General features: G+C 41.2%; 1 protein-coding gene across 1 annotated transcript; it reads right to left on the bottom strand.

Annotated features, from left to right (window-relative positions):
• Positions 1 to 10390: 10390 nt before the first annotated feature.
• On the bottom strand, positions 10391 to 22627 carry LOC138670972 (keratin, type II cytoskeletal 5-like). The gene is made up of 9 exons (XM_069758800.1): positions 21915 to 22627; positions 21589 to 21809; positions 19818 to 19878; positions 19483 to 19578; positions 18547 to 18711; positions 17997 to 18122; positions 16142 to 16362; positions 11963 to 11997; positions 10391 to 11882 (listed from the first exon to the last, which is right to left on the bottom strand). The coding sequence occupies exons 1-9, from the start codon at positions 22530 to 22532 to the stop codon at positions 11506 to 11508; spliced, it is 1920 nt and encodes a 639-aa protein (XP_069614901.1). The 5' UTR covers positions 22533 to 22627; the 3' UTR covers positions 10391 to 11505.
• Between the last annotated feature and the right edge of the window lie 1272 nt (positions 22628 to 23899).

The raw sequence follows: 23899 nt of genomic DNA, 5'->3' as shown, positions 1-23899 counted from the left end.
GCTGAGTACATGTGAGGATTCCCTAGCAACCAGGCGACCCCCACATGTACTCAACCTGGCTAATAGCTGTAAATCATTCAACTGAGGCGATGAAAACTTAATCTCCGAAGACTAACAAATACTCGGAGATCACCCGAGCATGCTCGGGAAAGCCCGAGGAACGAGTACACGCGCTCATCACTAGTGCCGATATTATTATTTATTGCTATAACGCCATTTATTCCGTGGCGCTTTACATGTGAGGAGGGGTATACATAATAAAAATGAGTACAGTAATCTTAAACAATATGTCACTGACTGGTACAGGAGGAGAGAGGACCCTGCCCGCGAGGGCTCACAATCTACACGCGATGGGTGAGGACAGAGTATGTGAGGGGAGAGCTGGTTGTGCAGCTGTTTGGTGGATTGGTGTTATTTCTGTAGGAGAGATTGGCAGAGGGGAGAGGCCAGGGAATAGTGGGGGGATAAGTGGATTAGTTGGGCAGCAGAGCTTAGAATAGATTGGAGGGGTGCAAGAACATTACAAGGGAGGCCGAAATCACTGACTCTGTCTCTACATTATGCTGATTTCAGATTAGGTGGCAAAAAGCTGCTGACAGATTACCTTTAAATGGTGGTTTAGATAAATCTGAGTGTAATGTCTTAGCCAGCAGAAACATTGCTGCTAGTCTGAGCCAGTTAGGCAGTACAGGGAAAGTGAAAGACTAAGGCCGAGGTCACACGTGAGAGGAATACAGACGAGTACTATGCGATAAAACATCGCATAGCACTCGGATCAGCATTCATCTATGGGGCAGCTCCCATCACCGTTTTTTCCTCGGCCGTATTGTACGTGCGGGTGAAATTGCAGCATGCTACGATTGTAACTGACACTTGGCCGAGTCTCGACTCACTCGCAGCCATATAAGCCTATGAGTGCTAGTGACACATCGCACATCCCGCGGATATCATCCGAGTGCAGTGCGATATATACGACGACGCCGGCAATGGAGAAGATGGAGAAATTAGTTTCTCTGCCTCCTCTGCAGATGTGCTCTGATTCTATCTGTGTGAGAGGCTCGGAGCACAGACGCATGACACTCGGCTCCTGCTCGTAGCAGAGCAGGAGCCAAGAGTCATTAGCATATCCATCTATTGCTCTCTCATCAGATGCCATATGCAAGTGTGACCCCGGCCTAAGGAAAGAATACTGTGAATCACTGAATTTAATTGTTGTTTATTCTTTGAATGCAGCTAATCAGCGTTGTACCTGTTGGTCTGATAGAAGATTGTAATAAAGAATCATGTTTTTGCAGTATTATATTTACAGGTATGCTCTATGTACTGTTGGGAGCCGCGATAAAGTGTCAATTAATATCAACATTATATCAAGTTGATTGGAAAACTATTTCTCTCTGAAGGTTCATCCCTCCCAACTATTGCAACAATTCGAAGATGCAAAAAAATGAATGCATTTGTCATTCTTTATAAAGCAGATATTCAAGATAGTAGAAGTATTTACACACTGTGTGGAATGTGCACGCACTTCTTTCAGGGTAATTAACTTTTTTTTTGATTGCCAGCAGCAGAGGTGTAACTCTAAATGATATGGTGTGATAGTAAACCATGGAATGCCATCTTGAGGTTGACAGTTCAGCTACTACTTAAACTTCTCATACAGATTAGATGTTCTGATGCATTGAAAATTAAATGAATAGGAGCTGATCTGCAGTACCCAGGAGCAGACACTACACAGTTGATGGAGCTGTACTGTTATGCTGCTCAACTCTATACAGTATACCTGGCTACCGCCGGCGCTAAGGACGATGAATCGGTGGAGTTGCTGAGTGTCAGACCCCCACTGATTTGCTATTATAGAATCATAGAATGTTAGAGTTCGAAGGGACATCAAAGGTAGAGATGAGCGAATGTTAGAAAAACAATCACCAAACATAAATTTGGCATGATTATGGTGTATTCGAATTTGTGATCAGAAACAAGAGTACATTTTCATAAATTTGTGAAAAATCGGTAACATTCGGTAAAAAGTGCGGGATAATATTTGGAGCACTTTTGCTAGGATAGTGGTGGTGTATGAAGAGCGTAAGAGCGTGGGGCACGTGGTTGATGAGGGTGGGGGTGGAGAGAGCTCAGAGAAGCAGTGTGCTTGCAAAAAAAAATTTCTTTTATGTGTGCCCATTGCGTCTAGCCAATCAGAGTGCAGGAAACACCTACAATGTCCAGACACAATGGCTTGTGTCATTGGCTGCTGAAATCACATGTCCCTCTTAATATAAAGAGCAGACATTTTGTTTTAACGCCACTATAGCAGCTCAGAGAGGTTGCTCCTGATGCTGAGCCTGGGTGCTAATAGATTTTAACTAGTTAGATAGGTGGTTGTTTCTAAATCAGATAATTTAGATTGCTAGTGTCCTGTTTGGCTGTGAAGTCGACCTTACAGCAGATTTTATTTGTGCCATTAGTGAGGTCCCCAGACAAAGACAGCAGGGCACATTTCAAAGAAGTGTGCTGTGCACTGCTTCTTTTCTGCTCCATTCACGAGTACAGCTTTCAATATCTAATTTTTTCAGTTGCTAAACATGAAACATCACACCATATCCAACCTTGACGTTTAGTGGCAGTGAAAGTGTTCTGTGTGCAGAGCTGTTGCACGGTAAAAAAAAATATTTTTTGCAGTTGCAAAAGTGATTCAGCATGCCATATCTCACCTTGTCATTTAGTGGTGGTGAAATTCATCTTTCTGCACAGCTGTTGCAAAGTAAAAAAACAGCCTTTTTTAATTTGCTAAATGTGATACAGCATGCCATATCCAACCTTGTCATTTAGTGGTGGTGAAATTGTTTTGTGTGCAAAGCTGTTGTACAAATAAAAATTGCAGTTGCAACCGTGATTTAGCACACCATATCTCACCTTGTCATTTAGTGGCTGTGAAATTCATCTTTCTGCACAGCTGTTGCAAAGTAGAAAAAAACAGCCTTTTTTTAATTTGCTAAATGTGATACAGCATGCCATATCCCACCTTGTCATTTAGTCGCGGTGAAATTGTTCTGTGTGCAGAGCTGTTGCACAGTAAAAAAAATATTTTTTGCAGTTGCTAACGTGATTCAGCACGCCATATCTCACCTTGTCATTTATTGGCAGTGACATTAATCTTTTTGCACAGCTATTGCACAGTATAAAAACAAAACAATTTTTTTCTCTAGCTAAACGTGTCATTTAGTGGTGGTAAAATTCAACTGTGTGCAGCGTAAAAAAAATTAAAAAATTCTGTTACAAACGTGATACAGCAAGCTAGATATGAAATTGAAATTATTTTGAGCATATATTCTATTGTATCCAGGCCTCATCCACAGTAAAAAATACTTTCTTCTGTTTTTAACGTTAGATGTCAGTTTGAAATTTTGCTGATATTGTTCTCCTACACATGATAAAATCAAAATTGGATTTCTTACTATCGTGCTACCCAAAGCAGGCTACATTTCATCCTTTCATTCTTTGGTGCAGATATTGTTCTCCATACAGGGGTACACATGATAAAATATCAATTTGTTCTGTTACTACCGTGCTCCAGAAATTTGGCCACATCTGATGTTGTAATTCTTTTGTGCTCAGATTATGCTGTATCCAAGGCTCGTCCACAGTAAAAAAAAAATATTTTTCCTGTTACTACTGCACTGAAAAAAGCAGGCCATATTTTATCTTTTCATTATTTTGGGCTGGTATTGTGCCCCAGCCAGGAATCCACATGTCTCAATATAAATTATTTGTGCTAATAGCGTGGGCCTTAAACCATGCCACATTTTAGCATGACAGGACTTAGAGCAATATTTCTTGCTAAAAGTTTGATCAGTAACTGGTGGATGAGTGGCAGGTGTAGGCTTGATGCTCAGAGAGCTTAGTCAAATTCAGGTGACACAAATGAAGGAGACCCAACTTGGAAACTAAATATTTCCAAAAATTAAGGGCAGATACCACTAAAAAGTGTCATTAATATATATTTATTTTATTACTCATTTATATAGCGCTAATAATTCCACAGCGCAAGACAGACATTTTCAGACATTAGTGGCACTGTCCCCATTGGGTCTCACTATATTTTTGGACTGTGGTAAGAAAAATGAGTACTCGGAGGAAACCCTCGCGAACACGGGGAAAACATACAAAGACCTTGCAGATGCTGTCCTTATTGGGGTTGGAACCGAGGAGGACTCCAGCGTTGCAAGGCTACTAATGTCTTTGCATTGATGACTCCCAGGGTTGGAAGTCTATCACTGCAATGCACACTGTGTGCCTCATTGCTGTCTTGGGGAAAACCACTGTCAAGATTGCCTTCCAGCATGTTTTGATACTGCAGCAAGGGTGTGTCCCTTTCCAGGGGAGAAGCAACTGGCAAAATTTTGTATCGTGAATCAAACAGTAGTAGTCAACACTTTTTCAAATCCTAACAATACGGGCAACAATCATGCTGAAGATAGTGCTGCAAGAAGGCACTCATGGGTTAGTATCTTTCATGAGGTCCTAGTCCATAGTTTGTTGGTGGTGGGATAACACTCAAACATGCTTCCTCCATCCCTCCTTGCAACCACAGACAACAGAGAGGGAATCATTATCCCCTGCATCTCCTAACTGTTGTGCATCCATCACCTCTTCCTCATCCTTCTCATCGTCCTTCTCCTCGTCCTTCTCCATTTGTTCCTCCCATGGCAACCGCCTCTGAGATGACAGACCGGAACATAGAGATATTGTTAACCTTTCTGCTTCCCCCTCTTCCCCCGGGACCACCACCTCCTCCTACAGACTATTCAATTGTGGCCGCTACCCAAGTTTTGGAATCCCCAAGGCTTGCAGGACAAATCTCTATATTTAAAAACAAAATATATATAATATGGTTGGCGCAAAATAGAAAATATTAGAGATATTATTGCCGCTGCAAAAACAGAACACCAACCACCAGTGTTGTCCAAAATAAATACTATGTATGAAAAAAAAACCTATAGGTTTGTTTTGCGCTGAACAAAAACAATCTCCACTAGCATTTCAATACACTCTATATGTCCCATATGCCCTATGGCATGTCTAAAGTACCATATGTAAAAACGCTTAAAAGTACCTGAAAAAGTAGTGAAGTAAGTCTCCACGATAGCGGTATAATTGCAGCCGTTGTCCGGGAGAAGTGTGAGGTACCGAAGGAAGAGATGTTTCTTCAGGAGTGTAGTCCCGGCCGGTGACTAACACCCCTCTATATTTCACACTTCCTTCCCTGCCTGCCCCTACAGCCACCAGATGGGTATTCTATTGGCAGTGTTGGCAAGTGTGTCTCATTAAGGCAGGGGTTGAGGGTGCAGGTGGAAGCCCTAGAGGAGATGGAGGGGGCAGAAGCACTAGAGGAAGTGTTAGAGGCCCCCCCTCACCCAACTTTCCCTTCTCCAGTCCATCCTTAATGCAGCAGCCAGGGTCATTTATCTGGCTAATCAGTACTTGGATGCCCCCGCTCTATGCCAGTCATTGCACTGGCTGCCAATACATTATAGGATTCAATTTAAACTGCTTGTTCTCACTGAAGAAAAAAAATGGTGTTGTCCCAGCTCCTTAAACGAATTTCTTTATTGAAGACACTTTTAAAATTACAAAAGCGGCTCAATCCTCATACTGTGACAGTGTGCTAAGCATACCAATAGTCCAGCTACGCGTTTCGCTCTCTCACGATCTTTATCACAGCTGATATAATTAGACAGGTGCATAGGTCTTATACTTGCTATGAACCAATCATACTACACATTTACATTACATGATTATCTATCTCTAGGTCCTTCTGCTTTAATATATGATTTACCACCGCACATCTTAAAACTTATACATATATATATATATATATATATATATATATATATATACAAACACATAATTCCATACATATTTACATATTTTAGTAATAAAACATTATTTCATTTCTTTTATTTAACCCCTCGGGATATCACATCCCTAGGTTGTATATCCAAAATGCCTCCCTTAGCACACCGTCACAGTATGAGGATTGAGCCGCTTTTGTAATTTTAAATGTGTCTTCAATAAAGAAATTCGTTTTGGAAACTATACCCCTTAAGGAATTTATCTATATGTGTAGTGAACACCCTGAACCCCCAGGTGCTTCACAGAATTTTACAACGTTGATCTGTAAAAATGGAAAAAAAATCCCACTAAACTGTTGTTTTAGCCCCAAATCGTTTATTTTCACAAGGTCAGCAGAAGAAAATGGACCCCAAAATGTCTTGAGCAATTTTTCATGAGTAAACAGATACCCGATATGTGGTCGAAAAATACTTTTGAGACACAGTGCAAAGCTCAGAAGGGAAGAAGCGCCATACTGGAATTCAGATTTTGCTGGAATGGTTTGAAGGTGCCATGTCACATTGGCAGAGCCCTTGAGGTGCCAGAACAGAAGAAACACCCCATATATGACCTCATTTTACAAACTACACTCTTCAGTGAATTCATCTAGACTTGCAGTGATCATATTGATGGAGCGCCCTCGGACACAGGGCCACAGGTTACTCGGTACCGGTCCTCTCTGTCTCAGTTCTGGGGTTGTCACGGTGGCGGGGACCCGGTCCGTGACCCTGCTAAGGAGCATCCAATAAAAAGGTTGATAGTAGTTTGTCAAGGGTTCGTGACGCCACCTGTGGTGTTCAGTCAGGGCGACCAACGCTGCTTCGGGGTCCGCTGGGGAGATGGAATGGCAGCTAGATGGTGTACCTTCCCACAGGTGAAGTGTATCCCCAGGGCTTCCCAGTAGTGTAGGTGGCGATAGTGTGAGGTGCAGTCAATAATGAGGACACAAGGTTGCAGTCTCTTTACGTCTTTACTGAAGGCTTCAGGATCCTCAATCCAGAGCACGGTTAACAGGGCTGTCTGAGACCGGCCGGTCCGAAGGCACATCCAGAGTTCCCTTTGCAGGTGGAAATCATGACCTACCACTAGCGCCTGTGTGTTGTAGTGCTTCCCTGCTGAGCATTCGGGATAGTCCTCACAACTTCTGTTCTCATTCTTTCTAGTTCTTTCTATTCTCCGTCCCCCAGGTTTGTTATGGCTAGGACACACCCATTTGACGGGAAGGCTCGGAGCTCTTCCGGGACCCTAGAGATGCCCCTCTCCATGCGTTGCCCCCTATGTCTGCTTAGGTGAAGTAAGGTAGACATCCAACCTATAATTAACTGTCCTGTGGTATTTGAAGTAAGGCATAAAGTCAGTTACTTCCTCGGTGTTCCGGACACCGGCTACGCACCTCAGTAGGATGTTGCTGTTCTCCGGGCACGACTCCTACTGGCTCTTCTTTGGGCTTTGATCTCGTTTCTCACTGTCCACAATATCCTTTGCTTCGTGTCCTTTCTTTGGATGCCGCCGCAGGGTAGCACAGGCGCGGCTCCGTAACGTTCGATCCTTGTCGTTAGGTGCCTGCCAGGTTCCCACGCCTGACAGGGACCCCGCTGAATCTTCCCCCGCAACACCCCCTGCCACGGGATGTTGCCTGGACAAAACCCAGTCAGCTTCTCTCTAACTTCCTATCCAACCCCTAGTTTTACCAGTGTGAGGAGTGGCCTAATAAATAAAACCTTTTGCTCCCCCTAGTGGCCGGAGTGTGAAGTGTAGTGTGTGCTTGTGATACCTGGTCAGATGAACTCCTTCAGTGCCATCAGACGTACCATCACTACCCTTAGTGGCAGAGTGATACTACTGCAACGACCAGGTCTCTGGGGCGCTGCATTGACACCACATGTGCCTCACAGATTTGTATACTAATGGGCAGTGAATAAAGAATAATTAAATTTTTTCCACTAAGCTGATGTTTTGGCCTCAAGTTTTTAATTTTTCGAAAAAATGAACCTTAGTTTGTTGTAAACATTTCTCCTCAGTGCGTCTATACCCTATATATAAAAGGGAAATATTTTTCAGGCACAGTGCAAAGCTCAGAATGGAAGGAGCGCCATATTATAGATTTTACTGTTATAGTTTGGGGGTACAATGAACAACTGGAAGATCCCCTGAGATGCCAGAACAGCAGAACTCCTCATAAGTGACCCCATTTTACAAACTACACCTCTCAGTAAATTAATCTAAGGGTGCAGTGATCATATTAACACCACTGGTGTGTCACAGAATTTTATACCATTGGGCTGAGAAGAAACAAAAATTACATACAGTATATGCCAGAAAAAAATGCTTTAGTCCCAGATTTTACATTTTCACAAGGAGAGAAGTGGCACCAAAATTTGTTCCACAATTTCTGCTGAATGTAGAAATATGTGGAAGCACAGTACTGCTTAGCCATACTGAGAGACTCAGGTGGGACAAAGCGCTATTTGCCTCCTGGGGCGCAGATTTTCCTAGAATAGTTTGCAGACTCCATATACAGAGCCCCTAAGTGCTAGAAGAGCAGAATCCCCCCTCTAGTGACCTTATTTTGAAAATTACACCCTTTTTGGAATTTATCTACAGGTGTAGTGACAATTTTGAGTCCATGGGTTTTTTCCATAAACAAGCGGTAGTGGATGTTACTGAGTGAATTGCAAGCTGCCATTTTAGTGACCAGTTTCTTGTACATCGACGACATCGGTTGACCATGGCAATGATCGGGCCCAAGCTATGTTGTTGCGGGGGTGTCGATCAGAGTGCAGAGGTGGCTCCCTCCCTCTGCACACCTGCTAAAGGCTGCAATCGCAAGCACCACTCCTGCACTGAGTGGCGGGGTTTCAGCTGTCAGAATTAGCCTGAACAGCCTCCGTGTGCGCAAAGTAGCCTGCATGTACTCAGTATATCTAAGGTCGGTAAGTGTCAGCCGTCCAAGGTCGGTAAGGGGTTAAAAGCAAGGCCACAGAAAGAGGAATTAAAATGAACCCAAACATTCAAGAATTTACACAGCAGAAGGGCAAATGTAGTTACCTTAAGAATGCAGTACACCCATATAATAAAGATGGCGGCAACACAGGTGCAGAATACTGATGATACAACCTCTCACAATCTACCAGATCATGGAGAGGGTGATTGCTTCATATTGAAATTGCACAAAAATACCTGTATGGGGTGCTGGTCCTACACAGATAGTGCACAATGTCTGGCTTACGGCCTATTAGTTACGTCCGTACTGCTAGACTAGGTGGGCTGCCCAGCACTATATACTTGCATCTTCATTACATGGCTTTACTGCATCCTGATTAGTGCATTATTTCTGTGATCCGGGCAGGTGATGCCCTTTTTAGTTGTGTCACTTCCCATTATTTCTCACTCTGCACAATTTTTTTTAATATGTTCATTAAACAGTTTTGTAGAAATTCTGCAGCGATCAGGGGTTAAACTTCTTTTCAAAATTGCATGGACTTAGTTAAGGAGAAAGGACCTTTTATCAGTTTATCCCCCTGAAGACAAGGCAAAGGGGGCGGCTCCTGCTGCAGTAATTTGTCTTATAGCCAGATATAGAAGAGTAGAGGGGACACTAGGGTGCATAGATTTCTCAGGCTTCTCAGGCTTAGGAAGATTTGTGCAGAAAGTGCTAAGATATCTTTTTATTGTTGTGTATATTTTCTAAGTAGGACATTACTTTATTAATGTCCAGTAGATTTGTGCTAACTGCTGGCAGACACAGCCAAAAGGGTATCCCTGTGCAACAGAAGTACAGTATATGGGCCTTTTTGCAGTCCAATAGTTCATCATACTGCACAATTCCACCTGTTTTGAAGAAGGATATGGGTCCCTTATCCCTTTGGTCCCTGTGCGGTTGCACAGGATGTACCAATGATATATCCACCCCTGGCACTAATTGTATGAACCAGAATCTGTAACGTATACCATTTGGAAGACTTAGGTTGGTAATGAAAAATTAAAGCCTCCAGGGAAAAGTAATGGCACACTGACGCAATCCCTTTCTACTATTGTATACAATGATGCAATCAGCCATTTAGTATAAGTATTGTATATGTAGAGGCAATTTAGGAAATGTTTCCATCATATGTCTCTGTATGTCACAAGATTACAACCAGACCATTGGCCTTCAATCGTACTATCTAAATGGAGAGTGGAGTGGCAGAAAGGTATTCAACTGGTGGGAGTATGTGCGGCTCTGCCTTATTCAAACGACTTAGGACAGGTGTAAGCCAGGAAATTGAATCATTTGCTTGGAAAAGCCTACCACTGCCTTTGCAAATAGGGCATGGTTGCCATAAGGAAAAAAGAAAACACAGGGTACATCCGGGCATGATTGTGTGATTTATCCTGTGGTGCAGTGTGAATTACACTTCTGGGTGGTATAGCCCTTTAAGTAATCAGCAATTAGATAATCACTGTCATCTTGTGTTATTACTTATAATTGGAAAATAAATTCAAATTCAAACACTTATCGTGTGTTATCATGAATGCAATTTATTAGACAAACAATATAGCTTGATAGGAGGTTAACAATCAACTACATTGAATTGGCGTTGCATCTGGAGCAGGCATCATAAGTAAAAATAGTACAGTGATACAAGCATAATGTGCCATATACAAAATATAACATGCGCATAGAATTTCACGGAACATACGTATTTATCAAACCTACTTTGCCCACATGACCTTAGACAATACCTTTTTTAATTAATATTCAGCCTGACTATTTTTTTCTGGACGTATAGCTCGACAACACTAAAAATCTGAGAATTTACATGTGACTACAGTTAATTCCAATGCGCTCCTCCTTCCTCATGTCACTTTCAAAGAGCTTTAAGAAGTTTAGATATGAAGAACTGCCTGTTTCACACATTCGATATTCAGGGGTTTCCTGACCAAAACGCAATAGTTTCATAGGCATATATGAGACTCTTGAGTATAAGTCAGGAGACCGTATGCCGATCCGGACATTGTGGTCTGTACTTGGACTGCAAATGTCGGACATATGAAACCAACCTCAAACTAGAGAACAGGTGGTCACTGGAGATTTATGCCCATCAATATTCAGAATGGTGGTTTTGAAAAATACACTTTCTTAGACCTCGAAATTGTGACATGGGAGAGAAAAGTACTTCACTGATGCTATGTAATCTCATAACAGGATTTTTAGGTTTCTTGGTTTCTTGACTTCTTGACAGTTAATACATCCATTGCATATATATATATATATATATATATATATATATATATACGGTATATATATATATATATATATATATATATATATATATATATGCCACCTGGTTATATGGTAATATTACAATTGTGGATCAGCTTGTGCTTAATAAAGTGGGGAGTTCTAAAAATTATCATTGGTTAGTCTAGAACTGAAGAGGTGACATTCACCGCTGGACATAGAGAGATCTGCACCAGCTTCTTATAGAATACGATGAATTGTCATAGTCATAATTTACTTGGTTTGCCATTTCATTGAATTCATGACATTGCTGTTTGAATGAGTTGAGGCATGTAGGAGAGAAGGACATACCCTAGCAGATAGAAAAGAAACTTGATGGGGTAATGGTAGGCTTACTTTATTTTTCTGGTTGATGAGGAAGAGGACGTTTTGGAGATAATTGTCATACCCTGCCTGCTTGAAGAGCTAGAGGCACCCCCTCCAAAACCATAATCTCCTCCGCCACCTCCACCACCCATAGAATATCCTCCTCCGAATCCACTACCTCCCCCAGCTCCAAAATCCATTCCCCCTCCTCCGTATCCTCCAGCTCCTCCTCCATATCCACCACCTCCTGCTCCATATCCTCCTCCTCCAGCTCCAAATCCACCTCCTCCATATCCACCACCACCACCACCGGCTCCAAATCCACCGCCGCCGGCTCCAAATCCACCTCCTGCTCCTGATCCGCCTCCTCCCATGCTGTATGAAGTAGAGCCGCTGACCACAGCTGTAAGAAATGCTCATATTAGAAGTGAATGGCTATAAATTGTACCAAAAGCATGAAGAAAAAGATTCTGGTTTACTTACATATATTCACAGGATTCGTAATTTCTCCCGACATCCTGTAATTAAATTAAATGAATAACAAATTAGATACTCTACAAAATTTGGCATTTCCTTCCCTGTAGACAATTTACTGACATATTTCAGTCAGAGTCTACAGTGGGTCTAGTTTAGGAGATACTTAATAATAATAATAATCTTTATTTATATAGCGCCAACATATTCCGCAGCGCTTTACAGTTTAACAGTTTCAAACACAAAAGTCATAAGTAACAACATTAACAATACAATAATTAAAGCAAAATAAGACGACCCTGCTCGTGAGAGCTTACAATCTACAATGAGGTGGGGGAGATACAAAGTACAGGTGTGTATTTACAATGATGTATTTACAATCATGGTCCAGCCATCTTCAGGGGTTGGGGAATAGATGGGGATAGTGAATGGGCTACACACAAACATAACATAACTTTGATTAGTGAACGTGATAGGCCGCTCTGAACAAATGTGTTTTGAGCGAGCGCCTAAAACTATGCAAATTATGGATGGTCCTAATATCTTGGGGTAGAGCATTCCAGAGGATTGGCGCAGCACGGGAGAAGTCTTGGAGTCGGGAGTGGGAGGTACGGATTAGTGCAGAGGTTAGTTACTTAGATGGTGATCACTCAAGCACTCATTTATCACTAGGACAATCCAATGTATTTTGGCAATTCATCAGTATTTGGAGCTAAGTGGAGTCATCTCAGACATGACCCAAAGTGTCACAATGTAACAAATAGAGCATTTGAGTGTGTGATAATATATAGCAATAGAAAACCAGGTGTCTACCCGAACTCTTTGGGGATGAGAAATCATACTATTAAGTGAACCCAACTTAAAGGGAACCTGTCACCTGAATTTGGCAGGACAGGTTTGTGGTCATATGGGCGGGGTTTTTGGGTGTTTGATCTTGCCTTGTGCAGGCGTGTACTACGGAGGACACAGCATGAACTTCAACCCAATATTGCGGCCAGCATGCAGCCAGCGGGTTAGGAAAGGGTGAATCAAACACCCGAAAACCCCACCCATATGACCACAAACCTGTCCCGCCAAATTCAGGTGACAGGTTCCCTTTAAGGGATAATGTGATTAAAACTTGATTTGACTATGAGTGAGTTTTAATCAGCCTTAGTGGTTTTGCAACTGACATCTATAATTGTTCTGAGAAACGCTATCCTAGCTAGTGGACTGCAGCCATTTATCTAGGTAGGACATATATTAGCTTTAGAAGAGTGATACCCCGTTGAGGAGTTCCAAATAAATGCTACACAGCAATAACACCTTATTTTAATTTTTCTCTGTTAGACCATATTAATCTACTATATAATTGTCTAAGGGTCACTTTCGTCTGTCTGTCTTTCTGTCTGTCTGTCTTTCTGTCACGGATATTCATTGGTCGCGGCCACTGTCTTTCATGGAAATCCAAGTCGCTGATAGGTCGCGGCAAAACAGCCACGACCAATCAGCGATGGGCACAGTCCGGAAGAAAATGTCCGTTTCTTACTTCCCTAAGTCAGTGCCCGGCGCCCGCATACTCCCCTCCGGTCACCACTCACACAGGGTTAATGCCGGCGGTAATGGACCGCGTTATGCCGCAGGTAACATTACCGCTGCTATTAACCCAGTGTGTCCCCAACTTTTTACTATTGATGCTGCCTATGCGGCATCAATAGTAAAAAAATGTAATGTTAAAAATAATAAAAAACAAAAAACCTGCTATACTCACCCTCCGTTGTCCGCCAAGCCGCTCGCGCCGGCCGCCATCTTCCGTTCCCGACGATGCATTGCGAAATTACCCAGAAGACTTAGCGGTCTCGCGAGACCGCTAAGTCTTCTGGGTAATTTCGCAATGCATCCTGGGAACGGAAGATGGCGGCAGCCGTGCGCGTACTGCCGGAGCTTCGCTGGATCCCAGGGGTGAGTATAAAACTATTTTTTATTTTAATTATTTTTTTTAACAGGGATATGGTGCCTACACTGCTGTATACTATGTGGGCTGTGTTAGATACCGAGTGGCTGCTATATACTACATAGGCAGTGTTATATACTCTGTGGGCTGTGTTCTATACTGTGTGGGCTGTACTATATACTGCGTGGCTGCTATATACTGCATGGGCAGTGTTATATACTATGTGGTTGCTATATACTGTGTGGGCAGTGTCATATACTACGTGGCTGCTATATACTGCGTGGGCAGTGTCATATACTACGTGGCTGCTATATACTGCGTGGGCTGTGTTATATACTACGTGGCTGCTATATACAGCGTGGGCTGTGTTATATACTACGTGGCTGCTATATACTGCGTGGGTAGGGTTATATACTACGTGGCTGCTATATACTGCATGGGCAGTGTTATATACTATGTCGCTGCTATATACAGCGTGAGCTGTGTTATATACTACATGGCTGCTATATACTGCGTGGGCAGTGTTATATACTATGTGGCTGCTATATACTGTGTGGGCAGTGTTATATACTATGTGGCTGCTATATACTGCGTGGGCTGTGTTATATACTATGTGGCTGCTATATACTGTGTGGGCTGTGTTATATATTACATAGCTGCTATATACTGCGTGGGCAGTGTTATATACTACGTGGCTGCTACATACTGCGTGGGCTGTGTTATATACTACTTGGCTGTTATATACTGTGTGGGCAGTGTTATATACTACGTGGCTGCTATATACTGTGTGGGTTGTGCTATATATTACGTTGCCTGTGTTATATACTGAGTGGCTGCTATATACTGCATGGGCAGTGTTATATACTACGTGGCTGCTATATACTGCGTATGCTGTGTTATATACTACGTGGCTGCTATATACTGCCTGGGCTGTGTTATATACTATGTGGCTGCTATATACTGCGTGGGCAGTGTTACATACTACGTGGCTGCTATATACTGCGTGGGCAGTGTTATATACTACGTGGCTGCTATATACTGCATGGGCAGTGTTACATACTACGTGGCTGCAATATACTGCGTGGGCAGTGTTATTTACTGCGTGGCTGCTATATACTGCGTGGGCAGTGTTATATACTACATGGCTGCTATATACTGCATGGGCTGTGTTATATACTATGTGGCTGCTATATACTGCATGGGCAGTGTTACATACTACATGGCTGCTATATACTGCGTGGGCAGTGTTATTTACTATGTGGCTGCTATATACTGCGTGGGCAGTGTTATATACTACATGGCTGCTATATACTGCATGGGCTGTGTTATATACTATGTGGCTGCTATATACTGCGTGGGTTGTGTTATATACTACGTGGCTGCTATATACTGGGTGGGCAGTGTTATATACTACGTGGCTGCTATATACTGCGTGGGCTGTGTTATATAATACGTGGCTGCTATGTACTGTGTGGGCAGTGTTATATACTACGTGGCTGCTATATACTGCGTGGGCTGTGCTATATATTATGTCGCCTGTGTTATATACTACGTGGCTGCTATATACTGCGTGGGCTGTGTTATATACTATGTGGCTGCTATATACTGTGTGGGCAGTGTTATATACTATGTGGCTGCTATATACTGCGTGGGCTGTGTTATATACTACGTGGCTGCTATATACTGTGTGGGCATGTTATATACTACGTGGCTGCTATATACAGAGTGGGCTGTGCTATATATTACGTGGCCAGTTATAAACTGCGTGGCCTGTGTTATATACTAGGTCGCCTGTGTTATATACTGCTTGGCTGCTATATACTGCGTGGGCTGTGTTATATAGTACTGTGGCTGTGTTATATACTGCGTGGCCACTGTTATACATTGCATGGCCTGTATTAACGCATCGGGTATTCTACAATATGTATGTATATAGCAGCCACATAGTATATAGCACAGGCCACATAGTATTTGTCTGCTATATACTACATGGCTCCTATATACTACGTGGCCTGTGCTATATACTATGTGGCTGCTATATACATACATAAATACATATTCTAGAATACCCGATGCATTAGAATCGGGCCACCATTTAGTTAATTACAATAAAAGTCAAGTTTTATCCCTTAAGTTAGGTCCATTTACCCTCTGGGTAAACTGTTATTATAATCTATAGCAAGACTCCAACATCTCATATTTGTAGAATTGCGATAAGTTTGTGCTGAGTAAGAAAATAGAAGTCCATGACATACCTGCATTCCTCTCCTTCCAGCAATGCTCTGTAGGTAGCAATCTCAATATCCAGGGCCAGCTTCACATTCATCAGCTCCTGGTACTCACGCAGCTGCTTAGCTAAATCTTCCTTTGCCTTTTTAAGAGCTGCTTGAAGTTCATCAAGCTTTTTCTGGGCATCTTTAATGGCAAGCTCACCGCGTTCTTCAGCTTCTGCGATTGCTGCTTGCAGATTAGCACACTGAAAACAAGAAAAATAGTTATATTACGATATATTTCTACAGAAGCCTATGTAATTAACTAGATAATGGTCATGGTATATAGTTAGATAGGAAATAGGTTTAATGATTTCCATTATATTTAGCCATCTTATAGAAAAGTTCTGCAAGATTAGTGGCATAGCCACCGGTTATTTTCACAAGTCCGATATTCTTCAGTGGTGCTCACATGCAAAGCCATTTCTCCACTCAACCATTTCCAAAGGAGCCCAACACTGGCATCCTTGTTAGATTAAAATGGTCATCTATGTCATATACTCTCAATGTTCCTGATAGGTGGGAACAGTGTTGGATTAGGGTGGCAAGGGTCCACCAGAAATATTGAATCTTGGGGTTTCCTTGTTTAGCTTCATGCAAAATATTACATTACCTTCTTTCATAAAATTACCTCTGCTTTTTTACAATATTAAACTAGGTAGTTTGTTGAATGAATGAAAAAATGCTGCGTATGTCTCTGCATAGTGAATCAATGTATTGGTCCAAAAGCAATTTGTGATTGGCGTTAACTGCCTTTCTTCTGCATAGACAAAGTCAGTAAAAGGGGGATTCTTTAGGAGCGCTGGATAGGTAGCCCTAGTGAGGGGAAAGTGCACAGTCCCCCCGCAGCTCCAGCCGAACACCTCCAAAGGAGGACAGAAACAGGAAAAGGGTGAAACTCGGTCAAAGGAGCGCCGAAAGGAATCTCTGACTCCAGAATGGGGTTAAGAAACAACGTGTTTCAACAGAAGTACCGTCTTCAGCAGGTGGACATTTTGAAATGTCCACCTGATGAAGACGGTACTTCTGTTGAAACTCGTTGTGGCTTAACCCCGTTCTGGTGTCAGAGTTTCCTTTCAGCGCTCCTTTGACCGAGTTTCACCCTTTTCTTGTTTCTTCTGCATAGAGGCCCACTAGGGCATTCACTAGGTGGGCCAGTCTGGAACTGAGTGGGAGTCTTAGCAGTAGGATCTCTACTTATCACATAATTACAATATATCAGGCTCATGGTTTCTTATCTAATGCTCTTCAAATACTTTTTAATATTGTTAATAATTATGGTATGTGGCACAAAAGATCTGAAAATATAAGCGTTTGGAAAACAAAGTACCATTGGGCCTGCAAAGCCAATAGCTATGTGACTTGTGTCTCGGCCGAGTGTCAGAGAAGTGTCTGTAGTATGAACTGTAGTATGAACTTGAAGAGTTGACCTTGGATTTATGGATATACATACAAAAATATATGAGGAAACATATATTCTTAATTATATAGTTGAAACCTCTTGTGTAGGGGTGAATGACCTATAATATAAGTTAATTAAAATTAGTATTAGTAAAATCTTGTGTGTTTTAGTGAAAAACTAAATGAAAATATGATGTAGGTATCAATCACTTACAGTTTGCCCCATTAAGCAAGCCCCAAAGACAATTTAATACCTTGTTTTAGTCTAGTGAGGTTGTCGAAAAACAAAAGATGAGAATTAATTAAACTAGTAGCATGTGATTTGCAAGTGTGCCCATGAAAAAGGTAGTAGCCTAGTATATTGAAAATGAAGTTCCTCTATATTCCATATTGAGGACTGTAAATTTAGCGCAAAATGGAATTTTTTGGATGAGTGTACCTGTTTCTTCACGCTTTCGATTTCAGCCTTCAATCTTTGAATCATACGGTTCAGATCAGATATTTCGCTCTTGCTGTTTTTCAGACTGTTACCATGTTGACCTGCTGTCTCTTGTAGCTGTTGGAACTATAGTGGAACATAGAGACATTGCATGAATTCCTTTACAATGGTGGTCATATTACCATGTGTTCAACACGTTGTACAGCATCAATAGGTAGTAGGAAACATCATTACAAGCTTTTACAACATCACTTGGATTTTTAAAAGCCATATTCATAACTCATAGAAAGGCTGCTGATATAAAATAGCCCATTTATGACCAGGTATCACATTTGGTCAATTAGCCATAGTGGTACTCAGTAAAAAGAATTCACGTTACAATGGTTGATCCACTGAATTCTGCACTAGTATCTTCAATATCTAATACCTGGTTAATATTGGCACTCCCTACTCCCTAATTACAGCAGGATTTATCATTTTGACAGTGAAGCCCTATAGAAAATTCCATTTCTGGTTAAAATATCTTCCATTACAAACATGACACTATTACCTTCATAGCATATGCATTTTCGGCTTCTGCTCTGCTCTTCTGTGCGATATCTTCATACTGAGCCTTAACCTCGGCAATGAGGCCATCAAGGTCTAGAGCTCTGTTGTTGTCCATGGAAAGAATGACTGAAGTATCAGAAATCTGGCCTTGAAGATCACTCATTTCCTGCAATTTAAATACAGCAGCTTAGCCGTCATCGAAGAAAAAATTCAATATCTTTAGTAAACCTAGCTAGGTAACAAATAATGAATATGCAGTTGACAAGCTTGGTCAATTCCTTCCGAATTACATTTGTACAAAATGCTCAGGTTTAAATTAATTTGTGTTGTGATCAAAACTTATATAATCTTTAAGGAGCTGTGCAGTTTAGAAAATTCATTGTTGAATTGAGGATTACAAAATGTATAGATTGCGATTCCCTATTCAGGACCCTCATCTAGTTTGGGTAAAGTCTAGCTCCTAACAGCGCCTTTCACTCTGGAGGACCCAACATGTTCATGCACTACAGACAGCCCTGTTATTAAAGTAAGAACGGTGCAATGCTTCCTTTGACCTGTGGAGGCGCTGCAGAGAAAATGATTGCTTCTAGTCTTGCTCCCATGCAATAATTCAATTTTCTCATGATGTTCTAGCATCCAGTTGAAATGTATTTATTTTTCATTGGGAAACTTTGCTATTAAAACAGGAAACAACATGGCCCCAGAATGATGCAGATTCCTTCCTTCTACCCTATTTATTGGAACATTCAAAGGACCATAGTTTTGTAAAATAAATGTTAATAATAACAGGATGTAACCGGAAAGTTATCATTTTTTAACGGTGCCTTTTTTCCTAATTTTAATCATTTTATGATCGTTGGAGTGTGATACTCTTCGATCAGCTTATTTTTTGGATTTTTTGCATTGACTCAGTTATAACTACAAGTAAGACTTTTACCGTTTCATAGAGTGTTCTTAGGAAGTTGATCTCATCAGTCAAAAGATCTACTTTGCTCTCCATCTCCACCTTGTTCATGTATGCAGCATCCACATCCTAAAAAATAGTTTAACAGAATGAGTCAGTACACAATGAGCAGACCTAATGAGACATCAATAGGAGAAATGCAGCCATGATGGTTCAAAATTACATAATGATATTCATTTCCATAGATAGATAGATAGATAGATAGATAGATAGATAGATAGATAGATAGATAGATAGATAGATAGATAGATAAATTAAAAAAAGCATATTTGACTCCTTTCATTTATTGCAGTTTTGTCAATAGTTACCTTCTTGAGGACCACAAATTCATTTTCGGCAGTTGTGCGCTTGTTGATCTCATCTTCATATCTTGCAGAAAGCAAAACAGAAATGTAATATGTATTGCATCTGTTGTGTCTACAGGACTTTATTGCAATGTTAATCATTAGATGGCATTGCTTTCCTATACGTATGAGTAGCAGAGTGGATAATAGTGATGAACGAGTGTGCTCGTTACTCGAGATTTCCGAGCATGCTCGGGTGTTCTCCGAGTATCTTGGGAGAGCTCTTAGAGCTCTTAGATTATGTTTGAGTCCACGCAGCTGCATGGTTTGCGGCAGCTGGACAGCCTGAACACATGCAGAGATTGCCTGTTTGTTAGGGATTTCCCACATGTATTCAGGCTGTCTAGCAGCCGCAAATCATGCAGCTGCAGGGACTCAAACATAATACACGAGCCCGCCCAAGATACTCGCAGAACACCTGAGCATGCTTGAAAAACTCGAGTAGTAAGCACACTCGCTCATCACTAGTAGATAGCAATCAACTAGTATAAAATTATTTACTAATAATTTAACATACTAATAAAAAAGTAATAGCTCTGCATTCTAGATATATGACATTCATCAGATAAATTAAATTAAAGGCACCACAGAAAAACATACATTGTTATTAGTTACACAATCCTATTCACTTGGAGAAATTTGCTTAAAGACTTATTCCCAATAACTCTAGTTATTCCCTGTTGATAGGAGATAACTTACTGAAAGCTGGGGTCTGACTCTTAAGATCCCCACAGATCCCAAGTTTCATAGTTTTATAGTTTTAAGGATGATAGTAGACATTAGTCCATAGAGTTCAACCTGTTGCTGAAATGGTATCTGTAGAGTTTGATTCGAGCGCGAGTGCGCATGCTTGACCTGTGCTCCATTCATTGTCTTTGAACTGCTGGCAAAAGCTACAGATACTATTGGACTAGACTTTTTTTTTACTTAAAAGGCAATACTTTATTAAAGAAACTTAATATAAACCCAATCAATGTATCACTCAATACTAAGAACGAAAAGTGATACACACCTTTGACAATTGCAAGCATGAAGTACAGCAATATATATATTGTTCCAATACTATGCTTAGGGTCTATTGCAGATTTTGGCTATTTTAATAATGCATGCAATCTATGTGATCAAATATATTTAGACACTATATAGCACAGAGGTGATCATTCTAATGGACAGGTGATAATGACGCCCTCCAGTCTACATCTTAGATTGCCAATAGTACCAATGCATGTCTAAGTACCTTCACTTCGATATCTTACAAAACATAATAATGATAATAATATTGTAAGCTCTATATGTTAACACTATATAAACAATCGCATATTTCCAGAGCACAAACTGGTCCTTATAAAAGAAAAATACATTGTTTTATACTTAGACAGCTATGTTCTTGGACATCTTCATCCAAGATGAGGCTCTGCACAGACCAGTTCCTGGGTTCAAGTGCCCTATTCTCAGGATTCTGGGGGGGTGGGGCACAATGGTCAAACCCTAAGAGATAAGTAAGTTAGCCCTTATCCGACAGATAGGGGATAACTTACTATATTGGAAATAACCTTTTGAATGTTCAGGAAGTATCAGTGATACAAATATTAGCACTTACCCTACTAGGCCTAGAACATTATTGTCACATTTCTATTAACAAACCATTATTAAGTAATATTTGCCGTACAAATATAACAGAGTAGGATATATTTGCATTATTAACAGACTATATATGTAAGCACATGATTCATACTTGTTTTTGTAATCTTCTACTAAGTCTTGCATGTTCCTCAGTTCTGAATCAAGACGAGTTTTATCATTAAGTAATGAGTCTAGTTGACGCCTCAGGTTGCTGATGTAAGCCTCAAAAAGAGGGTCAATGTTGTTCCTCTTTGTTCCCCCTTTTTGCCCTTGTTCCTGTAAGAAGCTCCACTTTGTCTTTAGAACCTGATTTTGTTGCTCCAAAAACCTAACCTATAATATACAACAATATAGCAAAAATATAATGTAACTGTAAAACTTCCAAATAGTATGAATACAAAGCCAAAATCAGTTAGTCAACAAATTAGATTACGTTACCTTGTCAATAAAGGAGGCAAATTTATTGTTGAGGGTCTTTATCTGTTCCCTTTCTTCTGTTCTCACTTTTTGAATAGTAGGGTCAATTTCCAAATTCAGAGGAGCTAATAAGCTCTGGTTAATAGTTACTTGTTGAATTCCACCAGGTGGGCAGACAGGAAAATTTGGGCCACCAAAACCTCCATCTGGGAAGCCTCCTCCAGGTCCTCCAAATCCTCCACCTCCCATTCCACCACCAAAACCTCCTCCACCTCCCATTCCACCACCAAATCCTCCTCCACCTCCCATTCCACCACCAAATCCTCCAGCTCCTCCACCTGCTCCACCACCAGATCCATAGCCACCACCACCACCACCAGCACGAGAACTAGCACTAATAGATATTCTCTTGTTTCCCCCAAGAGAATAACAACTTCTAGATCCAAAGCCACCAGAACGGCCACCACCACCACCACCTCCACCTCCACCTCCCATTCCTTTTGACACAGAAGCTGAGCTAAAGCTAGTTCTTACTCCACCACCTCCACCTCCACCACCACCGCCACCTCCAAGAGAAGCAGCTGTGAAATTCCTGCCACCTGACATAGACATACTACCAAATGACTGGCCCCTATTCATTTTGGTAAATTTTGGCGATAAAGAAAAATGGAAGAAATGAATAAGCTGATCCACAAAAGCAGAAGTCAGAGGGAAGGAGTCTGAGCCCCTCTGTGCAGAGAGGTCGTTGTGCTACCTTTTATACTATCTGATAAGTGGGTTTGGCTGCCTAGGGAATCAGAAAATCAATTTACTTTAATCATGGGCTTGGCAGGTTTGGCATGCCTGGCAGCTCATCTTTTAGTTTAGCTGCATATTGGGTTGATAAATTGGGACACACCTTTACATGAATAGGAAAAAAAAGAATGCGATGAGATATTACTTCACTTAGCTTTGGGGTTATGAAATCCTTTTATGTATAAATTAGTAAACATATCCCAGAAGAGATCTCCAGGCTACTTTTTTTATGTAATCAATGTGCAAAACCAGCAAATTTAAAGCTGTGCTCCACCTCTTCATCTCATCACATCTTAGACTTCGTGCCAAGTCATTAATATGGAAATTACACTGAAAAACAAAAGGTCCTTGTGTGATCTCCTTTATATGCTATAGTTGTCATTATGGAAAGGTATAATCTAAACTAGTGCATGAACTAAACCACATTGAAGATACATAAAAATAATGTGAAATGCAATGTAATCTAAGTATGTATCATGCAACTCACCTGCTGCCTAAATCATATCACTAAATCCAAAATAATATTTTTGCTCTAAACTTTAAAAATGTATTGTGACTGTAAATAGCTCAAAATTGGGGAAAGTGATTTTAGTCGGTGTGTGCTGTGTGTCTGACATATATTTCATTCAGAGATCATAAAGGCAATCTATCAGGCAATTCATGCTGCTCAAACCACGTGCAGAGTTAATCTCCCCCACTCTCTTCATTTGTAGACTCGAAGGAGAGACCTGACTAAATCTTCAAATATTATATCTGAAACTCTGGAGCACTTCAGTAAGCAATATACCTGGCTGTAATTGTGCAGCCAGGCTCTGATTCATACTGGGTAGCACGAATTACATGAGAGATTCCCTTTAACCCTTTCTCGACATACATTTACAGTTGCATCATATGTCAGGTCCCTGACATTGATGTGGGCTCACAAGCTCAGCCATTTTTTTTTCCGGCAGATGATGACTGAATTATTCAGCTATCATCTGCCTTCAACAGCCTGCTTGTTAACCTATTAAATTCTTCTCTCTATCTCTGACAGCAGAATTTAACGCATGCCGGCAAGAGGTCACGTTATTCCACGTGCCCATCGTTGCATCGGTAAAGCGATCATGGGGTGCCGATGGGTTGTCGGGGGTCTACTTAATACCTTCATGTTTGTCATGACTATGCATGTGTGGTATCTGCATAATCGTACTGTCCAGGAGAATCATAGCTCT

The sequence above is a fragment of the Ranitomeya imitator genome, chromosome 3, assembly GCF_032444005.1.
Source record: "Ranitomeya imitator isolate aRanImi1 chromosome 3, aRanImi1.pri, whole genome shotgun sequence".
Classification (NCBI taxonomy): domain Eukaryota; kingdom Metazoa; phylum Chordata; class Amphibia; order Anura; family Dendrobatidae; genus Ranitomeya; species Ranitomeya imitator.
Note: the sequence above shows the minus strand (reverse complement) of the source record. Positions and strands in the feature narration are given on the sequence as shown.